Source organism: Mustela lutreola, chromosome 14 (assembly GCF_030435805.1).
Source record: "Mustela lutreola isolate mMusLut2 chromosome 14, mMusLut2.pri, whole genome shotgun sequence".
Classification (NCBI taxonomy): domain Eukaryota; kingdom Metazoa; phylum Chordata; class Mammalia; order Carnivora; family Mustelidae; genus Mustela; species Mustela lutreola.
Genome location: NC_081303.1, coordinates 7,282,341 through 7,300,275, shown reverse-complemented (window position 1 = coordinate 7,300,275; position 17,935 = coordinate 7,282,341). Strand labels below are relative to the sequence as shown.

General features: G+C 39.4%; 2 protein-coding genes across 2 annotated transcripts in view; one reads left to right on the top strand and one right to left on the bottom strand.

Moving 5' to 3' along the window:
• OPN3 (opsin 3) overlaps positions 1-9,091 on the top strand; it is a 42,048-nt gene extending 32,957 nt beyond the window's left edge. Inside the window, exons 3-4 of the mRNA XM_059146704.1 lie at positions 3,626-3,877; positions 7,439-9,091. Of these exons, the coding sequence (XP_059002687.1) occupies positions 3,626-3,877; positions 7,439-7,702 (516 nt within the window). The 3' untranslated portion in view covers positions 7,703-9,091. The remainder of the gene's footprint in view (positions 1-3,625; positions 3,878-7,438) is intronic.
• Positions 9,092-10,065: 974 nt separating this feature from the next.
• Positions 10,066-17,935, bottom strand: part of KMO (kynurenine 3-monooxygenase) — a 68,070-nt gene continuing 60,200 nt past the window's right edge. Inside the window, 5 exon segments of the mRNA XM_059146703.1 lie at positions 10,066-10,269; positions 10,272-10,403; positions 11,714-11,773; positions 11,860-11,961; positions 16,262-16,344. Of these exon segments, the coding sequence (XP_059002686.1) occupies positions 10,207-10,269; positions 10,272-10,403; positions 11,714-11,773; positions 11,860-11,961; positions 16,262-16,344 (440 nt within the window). The 3' untranslated portion in view covers positions 10,066-10,206.

Below are 17,935 nucleotides of genomic sequence, written 5' to 3'. Positions count from 1 at the left end.
TTCTCAGTGGATGGTCATTATTCCTCAGCCAGAAATGAGAGCAGAATATCTGACTATTCCTCATCCAAATCTCCCCCAATTACCCCACAATCAATGATCAGTTTTCATGTATTCAACCTCCTATTTTTCCTTATATCCTTTTCCCCTTCTCCTGTGGTCACAGACTCAGTTCAAAGGGGCCTTAGTTTTTTCTTCCTTTATTCTTGCTTTCTTCTAATGCATTTTCTCCACACTTCCACCAGAGTAATTATTCTTAAGTGCAAGTTTTCTCATATCACTGGCCAGCTTAAAATCCTTCAGAGGTTCCTCTGCCTTCACGATGAAAAATAAAGCCTCTGAGTGTGAGTACCAGGGTCCTGCAGATGGTCCTGCCATCTCTTGTCCGTGTGTCCGGCTTTAATTCTTGACATGCCGACCCTCTTGCCAACTCGGGTTCCAGTCAAGTGCAGTATTTCCTGTTCCCAGAACGTGACACGTGTTCTATTACTACTTTACATTAGCATTCATCCTGTTCCTGGGACACTCTGTCCTTGCCCCTTCCTCGGCTCAACCACAGGAGGCTGAGCTCAGTATCTTCCTGCCCTTACCTATGTCTGAATCCATTACCCATCCTGTGTGTTCATAGCCCTCTCTGGTCGCCTCTCTCATGACACGCATCATCTACGGAAACAGTCTGTGTGCCTGTCACCTTCAGAATCCAGTGAATTCCTTAAAAGCAGAGACCCCGTCTTATTCATTTTTTCACCTACGGCTGGAACAGGACTTGCATAAAGTAGTTGATCAGAGACTATTTTTGGAATGAGTGACAAACAATGCATTGGAAGGGCAAGTGGTGCGAGTCTGAAGAGACTTGACTCTAGACCACAGTATTCTCCACTCAGAACCTGGTGGTTATCCAGAGGGGTGACTCATAGCACTGATGGAGACAGAGCTTCTCATGTGAGGAAAGGACTCACGGTGAAATGTTCGAAAATCTACAGGTGTCTGCATCACTAAGCCCACTTTAATGTAGGCAGAGGACTCTTTTATTGGGAATTCTGGGGAATGTGTCTTAAGTGGTTCAACCTTCAGGACAAGTTCAGCTGTGCATATGCTTTTGCTCCATCTGTAGCCATTTTAGAAGATATTCTCAAATGATTGTATATTGGGATAGGATATTTGGGGGGCTCTTTTATTTGGAAAACTTTGAAAGGACAGAGTGAAGGCATGGAGAATGATAAAACAGAGAGGCCAAAAGAGATCAATGAAAAATAATCATGGAAACTACAGATTTGCAAACACAAATAATCCAGAACAATAATCAGAACTATATCCTTGTACCAAAGAGAAACTGGGCTTTCCCAGCCCAGTATTTCCTTAAATTTACTTCTCCAGCATGCATGTAATTTCAAGATGATAAATGAGTGCTCTGCTTTGATACATGTTGAGAAGATGGGAATTGAGTTGCTCAGAAAGGGTAGAGATGAGTCTGTAGGGGACTCTGGATGGTGGGGAATTGGAGACAGATGATTGAGCTGTAGTTATACTGAGTATATTGTATATTATCAATACAATGCAATATATCATATATTAAATAGACTATATATTGAGTATATCAAATATATATATACTCATTAATTGCAACTGAGGAGCCAAAAATCTGATTTGATTCCAAAATTTGATTCCAAATATTCCATAGTATCATAAAAGTACAAATGCATATAAATGTGTTAGTTTCAAATATAACTCCAGTGTAAATAAATATTTAATCTTGGACATAATCCCACAAAGTCATGTGTGTGGAACTGGGACCCAACTTCTGTTAAGTCCAACAAGTTATTCATTTGAATCTTTTTTAATCTTGACTCTTAGAGGAAGTAATTGATTGCCAGGAGCAAAAGTGGTGAATCTGGGATATGGATCCAGACCTAATTCCAAATAGAGACCTTTTATTAGAACTCTACAACCTTCTTAAGAAACTCTGGGGAGGGGCACCTGGGTGGCTCAGTGGGTTAAAAGCTTCTGCCTTCAGCTCAGGTCGTGATCCCAGGGTCCTGGGATAGAGCCCCACATCGGGCTCCCTGCTCAGCGGGGAGCCTGCTTCCTCCTCTCTCTCTGCCTGCCTCTCTGCCTATTTGTTATCCCTCTCTATGTCAAATGGATAAATAAAACCTTTTTAAAAAATAGAATAGATATATAGATAATAGAATAGATAATAATAGAATCCAACTTTACAACCATGCCCACTCCTACACCTTCCTCTACTCTATAAAAACACAATCATTTTAATTATCCATATTTTCTTCCTACTCTCTGTCAGTATGAATAGGTGATTCTACTAAGAACAGAGTTTCTTCAATATAATTTTAGATGATATCAATAATTTAGCTGTATCAATTCAAATATACGTTTAAACACTATAAGCACATGTTCTGATTTATTTGGAATTTTTTTTCCTTAATTTTTATGATAATCCTGGAAATAAAAAGGAATGCTTAGATTTTGCTGAAATGCAATAAATTTCCCAGTTTAAAATTGTGCACTAAGTATAAACAGTATGCAAGATACCTTATTTTAAATACATAGGCATTTGTATTTTTGTAGCAAACTTAACTTTTTAGGATAGTCAGAAAAACCATTTTATTTAAGAACATACTTTTGGTGTAGAGGGATATTATCCCCTCCCCTTACTAACAAATTTATAATAACAATAGAAGGAACCTCGAAAGAAAGAACTTTTATCTGAGAAACCCAAACAACTTTCAGACTCTAGACCATTATTCTTCAGTGCTTTACTAGGGATGAATTAAAAGCAGATATGCTGAGTTTACAGGGATGTGGCTACAAGTGTTCTCTGCACCTGAGCCCGGATGAAACCAACCACAAGCGAGGTCCCCATCCAATCCCACTTTGCAGTAGTTAGCTGGGAGTGGAAGCCACCATAGTTTGCAGCAAGAATTCATTTGGGAATTTAGCTTTAACCAAGACCAGCTTAACCATGCAGAACCGACGTCACATGTTTGCTGCCTGGTTTGAGAAGTTGAGGGTTATGGTCTGGATTAGAGTTTCCAGGATCATAGAGAGAGTTTCCAACTTGTCAGGACTCTGTCAGGCTGTCTTTCAGTGACTGGAGAATCTAAGCAAAATAATTCATTTTCTTCTTCTTTTTTTTTTTTTAAGATTTTATTTATTTATTTTAGAGAGAAAACATGTGTGGTTGTGGGGGGGGGGGGCAGAGGGAGAGCGAGAATCCCAAGCAGACTACACACTGGGCATGGAGCACAGCAGGCCGGATTGTGAAATCAAGACCTGAGCCAAAACTAAGAGTCCCACACTCAACATCTGAGCCACCCAGGCGCCCCCATTCTTTTCTTCTTTAAAGAAATTGGAAAACATTAAAAACCATTAAAGGATCAAAGAGGCTATGTGGCTCCAAGTACTGTATTAAAGATTAATGGACTGAGACATGGAGAGATTAAGGGCTGGACACAGTTGGAAGCTCTTGGATCAGAAGTTGACCCCAAAAGTCCTGTTGAGTTGTCTTTCCACAAGGGTGGGCCCTGGAATTTTGTCTGTATATCTATTATCAAAGCAACATGAGAAAAGTTTTCTTTGACTTCCAGCTCTTTCTTTCTCCTTTCTGCAGCTTCGTTGTGTTGAAGATCTTCAGACAATTCAAGTGATTAAGATTTTAAGATATGAAAAGAAAGTGGCCAAAATGTGCTTTTTAATGATATTTATCTTCCTTATCTTTTGGATGCCTTATATCGTGATCTGTTTCATGGTGGTGAATGGTTATGGACACTTGGTCACTCCAACAGTATCTCTTGTCTCCTATCTCTTTGCTAAGTCAAGCACTGTATATAATCCGATTATTTATATCATCATGATCAGAAAGGTAAGTGTGGTAATATACATGTTGTTTTCACCATGTAGATGTGGTTGTTGGAAAATGTAATACTTTTATAGAGATTATTCAGACACCTTCAATGATAAAAACCAAAGTCAATGGGGCGCCTGGGTGGCTCAGTGGGTTAAGCCACTGCCTTCGGCTCGGGTCATGATCTCAGGGTCCTGGGATCGAGCCCCGCATCGGGCTCTCTGCTCAGTGGGGAGCCTGCTTCCACCTATCTCTCTCTGCCTGCCTCTCTGCCTACTTGTGATCTCTCTCTGTCAAATAAATAAATAAAATCTTAAAAAAAAAAAATCTCCTAAAAAAAAAAAACCAAAGTCAAGAATTTTATAGGAAAAAGTGTTCAGGAATAAATGCAAGGTATTCCCCAAAGAAAATAGTAACAATTCTAAGATCTACCAAAAATCTTGTTAAGTAAAATTCCATTAAAATTAATATTTAACTCATCAGGAAACATTTATGTCTTGTAATAATAATGGCCACAAAGTTAATAATTTACTTAAAATACTTACTGTACTATGGAGATTATACCCATTATCTTTCAAAACACCATGAGATAGGCACTAGAATTATTTTTTACTTGATTTATGAATTATAACACAAGTTCAAAAAAGTTAAATGACTGGCCTGTTCCAGGAATTGTTGGTGCCTGGATTCCAGTCTGGTTTGCTAGAATATCAAAGTCCATCTCACCACTTAGGGTTTCAGGTATCATTATTCACATGCCATGACGAGTGTGTAGCTCAAACTAATTTGTTTCCAGAAACTCCTCTAGATCGAATGGGAAGCTTATCATCTGTGTGTGTGGTAGACAGGTTTCGGCTTGACGACTGTCAGCCAGGACTATGAGGGCCTCACTAGGATTGCGAAGAAGCATGAGGCTAAGGCTCTAAGTCACAAAGCTTAAAGACCAGAGAATTGCCAAGTTATAATGGCCAATTCCTGTATTGACATTTTTTATTTTTATTTTTAAAATATTTATTTATTTATTTGAGAGAGATAGAGAGAGAGAGAGATAACATGAGGAGCAGGGCCTGAGGGAAAGGGAGAGACAGAGAGGCAGAGGGAGAGGGAGGGGGCATCATCAAGCCGACTCTGCCCTGAGCCTCAAGCCCAACTCAAGGCTCGACCTCACAACCCTGAGATCCTGACCTGACCAAAACCAAGAGTCAGATGCTCCATAGACTGTGTCACCCAGGACCCTCTCCATTGAAACTTTAAAGTAGCAGATCACACTAATAACAGGCAATAATAATTAATAATAATTATAATAATAGCTACTGTGGCTACTAATACTCAAAAGTTTGGAATGAGAAAACATTTTTTCTATTAACCTTATAATATTCACTGCTAAATCTCCCCCTTTGTACTTTCATATGGTTTCAGTCTCTATTCATTGATGGTCTTTCTTTCTCTTTCATGATGCCTTCATTTATCTATTTACTTGAATCCAGAGAATTTTAACTCAGAGTCCCTAAAATCTGAGAATTACTTGAATTGGCTTCAGGAGAGCCATGAGAACCTCTGAAATTAGTCATAAAACTTTTTAAGAATATGCACATGTACATTTTTCTAACAAGATAGTTTATAAGCTTAATTTTCTGAAGAAGTGTAAGGACTTCATATTTTAACTACCACGTCAACAGGAAAATAATTACATTTAAAATATATTACCTGACATTATGTTTTGTGTTCTTTCTCTGGGCCAGTGGCCCCTATGTCAGTTCTTTTAAAATTTTAGTGTGCATACAGTACACCAGGAGAGACCGTAAAAAAAAAAAAATTTTTTTTTTAAAGAGTACATACTCAGATTTGGTATGCCTGGGTGGCCAAGATTCTGCTTTGTAACCTTGCACATGGTCCCCATGTTTCTGGTTCTCAGGAGCACACTTAAGATGGAAAGTCTGAAAGACACAGTAAACTAACAAATAAATAAAACAATGGTCCTTATCCTCAAGGAGCTTACCTTTTATGTAGGAAAACATATTTTGACATACTTTAACCCTTATAATAATGTATCTTTAGCACTTAAGCTGGTATAGCAAACACTAGTTTGATGAATAGATAGTCTCAAGCAAATATTTTTAAAGGTGAGTATAGACTAAATACTAACTTGTATACAAGTGAGTTTTAAAGAAGACAGAAATCAATGTAGCTAGCTCTTCTATTTTCCACTGAGATTTCCTGGTCTGGGAAAGCCCATGTATTAAACTTCAATTTTGCTCTGAACTAATGGGATAAAAATTAAATTAACTTTTTATTTATATGTTTTATTGGTCACGATAGACTATTGCAACAAATAACTCCACCATTTCAGTGAATGAGCAAGAAAAGTATTCTTTCATTTCTTTTTGAAAAAATTTATTTTAGAAAGAGAAAGAGAACACATGTGGGAGCATAAGTGGGGAGAGGAGCAGAGGGAGAGAATCTCAAGCAGACTCCCTGCTGAGGGCAGAGCCCCCTACGGGGCTTGATCTCAAGACCTCGAAATCATAGCCTGAGCCAAAACTAAGAGTCAGGAGCTCAACTAACTGAGTCACCCAGGGGCCCTAAGGTTTTGCTCATTAAATCCTGGTCCAGAGTCCACTCTATTTGCTGGAGGGCAGGGGCTCTGTCCCATACAGTTCTGTAGGAATCAAAGTTCCTCCATGTTGTGATGTTATAATCTTCAGGCTTGACCTCTCAGGTCTTATAGGAGGGGAAAGAGCAGGAGGAGCCCCTGAAAGGGAGTTGAGAAATGGGGTTCAGTGTTGTACCCAGGACAAGGGGAGGATCATGGGTATTGGTGCGCACTAGCACTCTCTGCTGTAGTATTTTTTTCTCCAGATGGTTTGTAATCTTGATAGAAAAAAATTCCTTACCTGACCAAAGGACATTAGTGCGGACGGCTGACTGTAAACTCTGTGGGAAGGGCTTTGTCAGCCTTTGCTGCCTGCAGTATTCCCAAACTGTAGCCCAATGGCTTTTACCTTGTAGTTGCTCACTGAATATTTGTGGAATGAATTAATTTGAATTTAAAAAAATTTTTTTAAGTTTTTATTTATTTTTTAAATTTATTTTCAGTGTTCCAGAATTCATTGTTTATGCACCACACCCAGTGCTCCATGCAATCCGTGCCCTCTCCAATACCCACCACCTGGTTCCCCCAACCTCCCACCCCCCGCCCCTCCCAAACCCTCAGATTGTTTTTCAGAGTCCACAGTCTCTCACGGTTCGTCTTCCCCTCCAATTTCAAGTTTCTTAAACAAATTTAGTTGTCCTCAAAGACGGTGCATGCAACTTGAATCCATGGTGATTATAAGGTATTGTAATAGTCCTTTATGATTTTGTTGATGAGAATTACATAATAATAAAAAAAACCCTTAAACTCCAGGGTTATGTAGGTACATATGAGCATTGCCACCTAACCCCATCCCCACCCAGCTAACAAAAAAGAACAACCGAAATTAAATTCAACTAATTTGAATTTAGGGTTAGGGTTAGGGTTAACCCTAATTAAGGGCCGAATTTTTACTTTATATTCAACTTCATTTTCTCTCTGCCCAGTTCCGAAGATCCCTTTTTCAACTGCTCTGTTTCCGACTTCTGAGATGCCAGAGGCCTGCTAAGGACCTACCAGCCAATGGGAGTGAAATGCAGATCAGACCCATTGTGATGTCACAGAAAGACGGGGACAGGCCAAAGAAAAAAGTGACTTTTAATTCTTCTTCCATCATTTTTATCATCACCAGTGACGAATCACTGGAAGTTGATGAGAGTGACAAGACCAGTGTGTCAAAGGTTGATGTAATCCAAGTTCGTCCTTTATAGGAAGGAATAATGATAATGAAAGATGAGGCCTTATACTGGAAACCACATCTTGACTTCCATTATGAGGACTATTTCGGAATCCCCACTCTACGTAATATTTTGGGGGAGGAAAAACTTTCTTCTGCCCTCAAATTTTCTTCTACCTGGTGAAGGAAATAAATTGACATGAAACAGATGAACAGGAGAAAAACCCAAAAGTTTAATTCTGTGTGCATGGAGGCCCAATAATAAAATTGAGACCCAAAGAAATGAGCAGGGCATGTAGCTTTTTCACATTTTAGACAAAGAGACATAAATCTGTAAGGAATTGACAGGACAGGAAAACTCACGTTTGGGAGCTTCAGTCTGTAAAGAATTCTAAACAGGATCTGGGCTTGGTAGTAATTTAGTAAAAGTAACAGGGTTTGTTCATACAGGTTTTTTCAGCCCTCAGTTCTCTGTCTCTGATGATATAGATGTCTGTCTACCCACTGGTTTAGGGAGGTTCCTTTCACACAAGAGATTTCCTGCTTTCAGGAGGACAAAGGAAGGTCAGACTGTGCTTTTTGCATCTGGTGTTTATTAAGTAAGTTAAATTCAAAATTGTGGCATATTTTGGGGCATCCTGCCTTAGACTCCCACAACATCAACAGAACTTCGGTGAGTCAGCAGGAAATCTGAATTGCCCGTATGCTTTTTAGCCTCTGGAAGCAACTGAGCAAGACAGTTGCTTTACTTCAATGGGTGCTTTCCGTAACGAAAAACCCCTTCATGGCACAAGATGGGCACCTGGCACCATTAACTTCTAACATGTTGGAAATTTTCATTTCAAATATATTTTTTTAAATGACATTATTTTCCAAGGCACACAATACATTTTTTCTCAAAAATACTTAGCTGTATTCACAGCTCAGAAATAATGGTAAAAAAACAACTTTGTATCATATATGTCGGAAACTGCAGCTTTTCGGTGGTGTTGGATCCTCATCACTGTCTTGTCTTATGTATGAACGATCAGATTTATCAGAGAGCCTATTCCAGGGTGAAAAAGAAAATCAGCACCCTGGCTTCCTCTGAAACGAAAGACTTACTGTATGTGCCGTATGATAAAGACGAGCTTCAAGATGACTGTCCTGCGAAGCGCGCTCCAGGAGGAATACTGAAAAGCAACCCAGTCAAGGAAAGGTCGTGAATTTCAAAATAATCGTGGAGGCTGGGGACTCACATGAGCAGAGGATGTCCATGGGAACGATGTGTCGATGGCAGATCTGTTTCATTTCAAACATGACTTGGCAACCTTATCCTCTCAACAATTTGCCACAATTTTGCCAAGTGTTTTGGGTTTAGAAAAGAAGTTCCAAGCAAAAAAAAAAAAAAAAAGAAAAAAAAAAAAAGAAACAAACAAACAAATCTACATTTGAAAGGGATGAAAGTAAGTGTAAAACTGTATTCATAAAATGTATTATTTAGTCTTTTTTGCTCTTTAACCAGTCTCCTGGGTAATCGACGGTCAGTGTTCGTGAAGTTGCCATTTTCCCATGAGTCCTTATTTGGACTAAACACAGCTCGTTAGAACTCAAGGATTTCTTCAACTATCTAAAAAAGAAATTGAACCATTTTATTTTGTTGCCTAATTTTTATTTCTTAGTTGACTGTCCTGCTGATGTAGCATCTTCACAATTAATCATGTCTGAAAGACTTCTGAGTGTTTCAGCTGGTCTACTGAAGAAGAACCAAAGAGAATATTTTCCCTAAAAGAACTTTTCAAAATCAAGTTTATCGCTGGTTAGTAAACTGCTTCTGGAGAATCTCAAGTGGAATCATTTCTATGAAAACTGTCTCCCTTGTTTCCTTTCCACTCTGTCACCTATATATCTGTTTAATTTATAAGTAAAACTTCTTGTTCTTCACTTAGTATGGCATCAATAACCCCCTCTTTTTTTTAATCTTCAGAAGGTAATGATGGCTTTCGAAGATGGTGAAGTAAAATTAGTTCATTTTTGTAACGTTCTAGAGTGCCCCAAATTCCTCATTTTTACTTCCAGTTTTGGTAAGTGAAGCTGAGCTCTACGTTGGACTAGTTCCATTCCGGTGACCCAAAGTGTAATTTACATGTTAGGCAAATCGTGGTTTTTAGTCTTGGGTGTTACGAGTCCGTCCTATCGTGACTTTAATGATGTCCTTGAAAGGGAAGAGGTGATCAGCATCTTCCTTGAGGTCCCTGGTGCTTTACTTTTTGAGAAGTGAAAGAGATCTTAGTCACTGCACTTTCATATTTAGAATGACCACACCTATGTGTAGCATTATGGGAAAGCTGTATTTTGCAACTTAAACTGATAGTTTAGGGGTGGTCCCACTCCCAATAACCACAACGAACACACAGAGAAATTTTATACTGATTTTAATTGTAAGCAGGCATATATCTGTCCCCAGTGAATTAAATATGATGATGGAAACATGGCTTTGATCCTTAGTTTCAGTTATGAGGAAGTCCAGTTGCCGCGTCAGCATATTTACGTCACCGGCTAATGACATTGGGAATTTTTTTCTAGTGACTCCATGGAGTTTGCAAGGAAACATGTCCTGTTTTCTGGAAGGAAGTGAGCCACTCCCATGGTCTTCTGAAGTAGTGCAGGGGTCTCAGGGACATGGAGCACAGAAATAGGTAGGTACTACCCATGGCTATCAATGTTCCAAAGAAAAAGAGTCCTTTGTTTATCACCTGTAAAAACAGCAAGAAGTCTCGTTTTATTTGTCCAGAGATAAAGATCTCAAAAGACTTCATTCTTGAACAACCAAGGAGTATACAACGTCTTCTTTGTTCTTTAACCTAAAATGGCAATTTAATGGCATGACCACGAGGTCAAGGCCTAGGATGGCTGGTAAGGTCAGGAATTTGGAGCTTCCCTTCTCTGTCTGTCTCTCTCCCTTCCCAGAGATAGCTGGATCCATGTGCTCTGTGTAATGAATTCTTAGCAGTCTGCCTTTGTATAGCCATAAACACACGCACACACATACTTTAGAAAAAGAGCTATAAATGCGATCTTATGAGTCTGTTAGCCTCCCTTGGCCTCCTTGCTTCCCTTGACATAATATTCAAAATGCTTGATGTCCTGCTTGCCCTTCCAGCTGCCCCTCAGGCGGTTCTCACACACCAGGGCTGCCTCCAGGGCCCCCCAGCACCCCCCCCCCCCCCGCAGCACTCCCGTGCTCCACCAGCTGCGGTCAGCCTGCCCCTCCCGCCTCTGAGCTGCAGGAGGAGAGGGGCTGCTGCTTATTCATCTCCTGCCCAGCTCCATCTCTAGACATTAAGTGCAGTGATTTGCTGAATGAATAAAGTTGTTAGATTCCAGAGGAAATCTAGGAATCTGAATGTCTGTGTACTGGCATCTCTGGGTGAGCTGCCCAAAATGAACGTGTTCGGGCATTAAATTAGAATTAGATTATGTGTTACAAGAGTTTCAACTCTGTCCAATTTCACAGGTTAAACCCATAAGAATATTGCATGAAGCAAAAGTCAATGGCTAAATACCAGTAAAAAAAAATTACATTGCTAAAATAAATTTAAAAGTTTAGAAATACTGCATCAGAGGTATCCTTGGTAGTTCAGTTGGTTTAGTGTCTGACTCTCGATTTTGGCTCAGGTCATGGTCTCGGGGTTGTGGGATCAAGTCCTGCGTCAGGCTCCAAACTCAGCACGGAGTCTGCTGGTCCCTTTCCCTCCACTCCTTAACCCACTTGTGCTCAGACACACTCTCTCTCTAAATAAACAAAATCTTAAAAAAAAAAAAAAAAAAAAAGAAATACTAGCCTCAGTTCTCTTTTGCATTTCCTCCCTTGCGGGGCACTCCCTCTCTCTCTCCCTCTTGCTCGCTCTCTCTTTCTCCCTTTTTGTAATTTTGTTCATCAGGCGCTTTACCTCCTGTGTACCCAGGACAGTTTTTATTTGGAAGCAACCATGTCTGTCACATCATTTCTGAATTTGCCTGAAGAATCATAAGCATCACACTATGAACTTCAACTTGTTCTCACCTTTTTCTGCCAATGCCAACGCAGCTTTGCCTCATGGTATCTTATTCTGGAAAAGGTGACCTATAAGGAAGTTTAAAAAGTATTCTTGTGATCCTTTAATGGCTAAACAGAAGAATGAAATGAGATGTCTTAAAGCCAGACCTTACCATGGTATAGAGAGGAATGAAGGTAGATGGCATAAGAACCTGAAGAAGTCTCTCCACCTTCCTGTAGAAGATGAACCACCTGGAGTTGACGTGAGCTCGCATCTGCAATAACGGAAGACTCTTAGAGAATACCTCCAGCGAATGGCGTTTATTTCTTTATGACAACACAGTCCCACTCACGGCAAAGCAGGACACAGAGTAGTCAACTTTGTATTCCCTTCACAGTCATTAACCAAGCCTTTTTAGTGAAAGTATAAGACGTTACCTTGAAAGGTTGAGCAACTGCACAAAACCTGTGATAGAACACCACTTTGCTCAGGGGGCATTATGGGAACTCTATTTCAGTGAAAGGTTTGTTCAGCCAGATCTGGGGACCGTCTGTGGGACCAAAGATGTAACTAATTGCCATTGTTTACTAGCTGGTTTGAAATCTTCTTCATGGCAGGGAGGGATCGTTGAAGCTATGTCTGTCCTGACTTACTCCATATTGAGAAAAAATATCGTGTTTTTAGCTGTCTTGTTTTTAAAGACACCGGCAAGTTACATCAGTGAAGATTTTCAGTACATATGAAACAATTCTGCTCAAATGGAAATCCACATTACTTCTATTTTCTGTCTTCGGGAAAGATGGAAAACAACTGCACTCTTTTCCTTAAACTTGTAAATTTTCTCATTTGATCTCATTTAAAAACTGTGACCATAACTATTTATTGTGAGTTTTTTATGTGACTGGCTCAAGTGTAATTGTGTTTTTCTTTTGAGTATTAATCCTTTAACCATGAATTTCTTTGGTATATACATATTTTTTTCCAGTGCATAAGGCACCAAAGGATATTATAAACCTGCTCCAAATTTGCAGAGTATAATATTAACAGAGTTAAGATCATTTGATGTTTCTCAAATCTTCAAAATATGTTAATATATCAAAATTATATTTTCCTTAAAATAAAATATTACTAGCTCTACCAAATGTCTAAGGTTTGTGTTTGTGAATTATTGGTGATTGAAATCAGACATTGAATCATCTTTGTTACCTCCTAAATGTCCCTAAAATGTAGAGGGACATGATGTGTGTGGGTCATTGTCATGTCTACAGTCACAATCCACCCATATGCAAGGAATGCTCTGCGTGTGTGTGTGTGTGTGTGTGTGTGTGTTTGTACCTATTCTTATTCAGCATGTATGTGATGGGGCTGGAGCAAAGAAAACATTTGTGACTTCTGGGGGAAGGTTGCAGTGGAGGACGACCCTAGGTTCACCTCCTCCCATGGATACACCTATATAACAACCACCACACAGTGTAAAAATCCCAGAAAAATGACCCGAAGCTGCCAGAACAGACTCTCCACAGCTAAGTATTGGGAAGAGGCCACAATTAAAGAGGGTAGGAAGGACAGAGACACAGTCAGGAGCCACACTGACCCACAGGACTATCCAGAGGAGGTCAGGACACTGCTGGCATGGAGAGGGGAGGGCAGGAGGCCCCACACCAGGCACCCTAGGTGTAGGACACCCGCACTGGGAAGACAAATCCACATAACATTTGGCTTTGAAAACCAGAGGGGCCTAACTTGGATAGTTCTTGCCATCAGCGGAGCTTAACACCTGGATCTTCAAAAATCAGATGGCTCTGCTGGGGGAGAGCTGGAGGGTGAGGGGAAACTGAGTCCCCACCCTTAAAGAGACAGCACAACAAAGAGAATCACTCATACACAATATAGTATAGAAGCAACAGTTTGAAAAAATGCCTAGGATATGCGAAAAGATTTATTTACTGATCTCAGAGCATGTGGGATTTATCCCTGGAATGCAAGGGTGGTTCAATATTCACAAATCAATCAAAGTGACACATCACATCACTAAGAGAAAAGACAAAAATCATATGCTAATTTCAATAGATGCAGAAAAGGCATTTGAGGAGCGCCTGGGTGGCTCAGTGGGTTAAGCCTCTGCCTTTGGTTCGGATCATGATCTCAGGGTCCTGGGATTGAGCCCCGCATCGGGCTCTTTGCTCAGCAGGGAGTCTGCTTTCCCCTCTCTTTCTGCCTGCCTCTCTGCCTACTTGTGATCTCTCTCTCTCTGTCAAATAATAAATAAAGGCATTTGACAAAGAACAACATTCATTCATCATAAAAACCCTCAACAAAGTAGGTTTAGAGGGTCTATACCTCAACATAATAAGGACCCCATATGAAAAACCCATAGCCAACATCATAGTCTGGTGAAAATCTGAGAGCTTTCTCCGTAAGATAAAGAACAAGTCAAAGATGTCCACTCTCACCACTTTTATTGGATATAGCCCTGGAAATCCAGCTACAGCAATCAGAGAAGAAAAAGAAATAAAAGGCATCCATATTGGAAAAGAAGAAGTAAAACTTTCACTATTTGCAAATGGCATTATACTAAATACAGAAAACCCTAAAGACTCCACCAAAAAACTACTGGAACTGATAAATGACTTCAGTAACGTTGCAGGACACAAAATTAATATACAGACATCCATTGCATTTCTATACACCAATAATGAAGTAGCAAAAGAGCAAGTGAGTAAAACAATCCCATTTACAATTGCACCAAAAATAATAAAATAGCCAGGAATAAACCTAACCAAGGAGATGAAAGACCTATACTCTGAAAACTGTAAAGTATTAATGAAAGAAATTGAAGGTAACAAACAAATGGAAAGACATTCCATGCTCATGAATTGGAATAAAAAACATTGTTAAAATGTATATACTACCACAAGCAATCTACACATTTAGTGCAATTCCTATCAAAATACCAACAGGCTTTTCTGCAGAACTGGAACAAATAATCTTAAAATTTGTATGATACCAGAAAAGACCCCAAATAGACAAAACAATCTTGATAAAGAAGATTAAAACTGGAGGTATCACCATCTCAGATCTCAAGATAAACTTTGAAGCTATAGTAACCAAAACAGTATGATACTGACAAGAAAATAGACATATAAGATCTACAGAAGAGAAGAGAGAGCTCAGAAATAAGCCAATTAACCTTTGACAAAGGAGTCAAAAATATGCAATGGGAAAAAGACAGTCTCTTCAACAAATGGTATGGGGAACGCTGGACAGCCACATGCAAAAGAATGAAACTGGACTACTTCGCTACACCATCTACAAAAATTAACTCAAAACAGATTAAAGACCTAAATGTGAGACCTGAAACCATAAAAATCCCAGAAGAGGGCACAGGGAGTAATTTCTCTAATACCAGCCTTAGCAACATTTTTCTAGATGTGTCTCCTGAGGCAAGGGGAAAAAAGGAAAAATAAACTATTAGGGCTACATCAAAATAAAAACTCCTGCAGAGCAAAGGAAACAAGAGAACTAAAACACAACAAAACCTACAAAATAGAAGATATTTGCAATTGACATATTTGATAAACGGTTAGTATCCAAAATATAAACAACATATACATCTCAACACCAAAACCCCCAAATAATCCAATTAAAATGCGCAGAAGACATGAACAGACATTTCTCCAAAGAAGACATCCAGATGGCCAACAGACATACAAAAAGATGCTCAACATCACTCATCATCAGAGAAGTACAAATCAAAACCATAATGAGATACCACCTCCCACCGGTCAGATTGGCAAAAATTAAAAACACCAGAAACAAGTGCTGATGAGGACATGGACAGAAGAGAACCATCAGGCACTGTTGGTGATTGCAAACTGGTGCAGCCACTGTGGAAGACTGTATGGAGGTTTGTCAAAAAATTAAAAATCGAGTTACTGTATGAATCAGTAATTCCACTACTGGGTATTTACACAAGAATAAGAAAACACTAATTTTGTAAAACATAGGCACTCCTGTGTTTATTGAAGAATTATTTAAAATAACCAACCTATGGAAATAGCCCAAGTGTCCCTTGATAGAGTCAAGGATAAAAAAAGAGGTGATTTATATGTATATTTATAATGGAATACTACTCAGCCATAACAAAAGAATGAAATCTTGTCATTTGCAACAGCATGGATGGACCTAGAGTGTATTATGATAAGTAACGTAAGTCAGTCAGAGAAAGAAAAATGTCGTATGATTTCACTCATATGTGGAATTTAAGCAATGAACCAAAGAAGAAAAAAAAGGTGACAAACTCTTGACTATAGAGAACAAACAGGTGGTCACCAGAGGGGAGGTCAGTGAGGGGATGAGAGGGGTGGTGGGGATTAAAGAGTGTATTTACCATGATGAGCACTGAGCAATGCATACAACTATTGAACCACTGCTTTCTATACTGAAACTAATGTAACACTGTATGTTAATTACACTGGAATTAAAGTTTAAACAATGTTATTTAAAAAGAAAAGAACTATCTGTTAGACTATTAGGAATGACCTCACGGAAGGGAGCCTAACCCCCTCACTCACCTCTATGTAATTGTACATGGACAGGTCTGAGATGGCGTGGTCATCTGGAATTCTCAATCTTGAATATTCAGGAAGACACACACCTAGGAGCCAAGTTGAATAATATATCATTTCCAATACAGTCTATGAAAATGTGCTGGCCTCTACACCAATCAAATTAAATGGCGGGACAAGTTGTAAAATAGGGACAAGAATAGAAACCTATGCCCCATGTTTTCCATGGAGACCAAATGAGAAAATGGACTAAAAAATAGAGCAAGATGCCCAACACATATGAAGTGTTCATTAATGCGAGTTGAGTCTCATTGTCAAAATCAGTATTGTTTCTTCTTTGTTCTGTAGTAACCAAGACCAGCGCTGACAGGATGTTCTGACATATAAACCCTCTACCCCCCCCATCATCCCTATCACATGCAGATCCATCCCACCAGGGCTGAGGTGGGAGGAAACAAAATGTCTCCACATCTGGAGCATCTGTGCAAGATGACTGGAAAAGGAAGTTAGAAAACCAAAAGAACTTTACTCTGGACCCTCTAGTCTCTTCTGATCCAGATACCAGTGTCCAAGGACTTCCTAAAACACCATCACACACAATTACTATGAACTCACTTCATGCCAGACTTTTAAAAAAAATATTAAATTAAATTTACTTATTTTAATTAACATATAATGTATTATTTGCTTCCGGGGTACAGGTCTGTGAATCTTCAGTCTTACACAATTCACAGCACTCTCCATAGCACATACCTCCCCAGTGTCCATCACCCAACCACACTATCCCTCCTCCTCCCCTCCAGCAATCCTCAGTTTGTTTCCTGAGGTTAAGAGTCTCTTATGGTTTGTCTCCCTCTGCAGTCCCATCTTGTTTCATTTTCCCTCCCTTTCCCCCCACAACCCCCTTCCCTGCCTCTCAAATTCATCATATCAGAGATATCATATGATAATTGTCTTTCTCTGATTGACTTATTTCACTTAGCATAATGTCTTCTAGTTCCATCCATGTCATTGCAAATGGTAAGATTTCATTTTTGATGGCTGCATAGTATTCCACTGTAGATATATGTGTGTGTGTGTGTGCCACATCTTCTTTATCCATTTGTCTATCAATGGACACTAGAAAGTATTATGCTAAGAGAAATAAGTCAATTAGAGAAAGACAATCATCATATGATTTCACTTACGTGAGGAAATTACGAAACAAAATAGAGGATCATAGAGAAAGAGAGGGAAAAATAAAATAAGATGAAATCGGAAAGGGAGACAAACCCTAAGAGACTCTAAACTATAGGAAACAAAGTGATTGTTGCTGGAGGGGAGGTGGGGGGGTGAGGTAACTGGGTGTTGGACATTAAGGAGGGGACGTGACATAATGAGCACTGGGTATTATATGCAACTGATGAATCACTAAATTCTACCTCTGAAACTAATCAATAGAAAAGCTTTACACAAATGATTTTACTTAATTTTCACATCTCTCTGAATTTAGTATTATTGTCCCCACTTTATAGGTGGAAAAGAAAAAAAGAAAATCCAAGACTTCAAAAAGCTGAAACGACTTGCTCAAGGTCTTACAGCTAGTAAGCGGGTGAGTCAGGACGGGAATCTGGGTGTAGACTTACTACAGCCAGTTCTCTAGATCCATCCCTCACCTGAACAGGGTCTAAATTCAGAGGT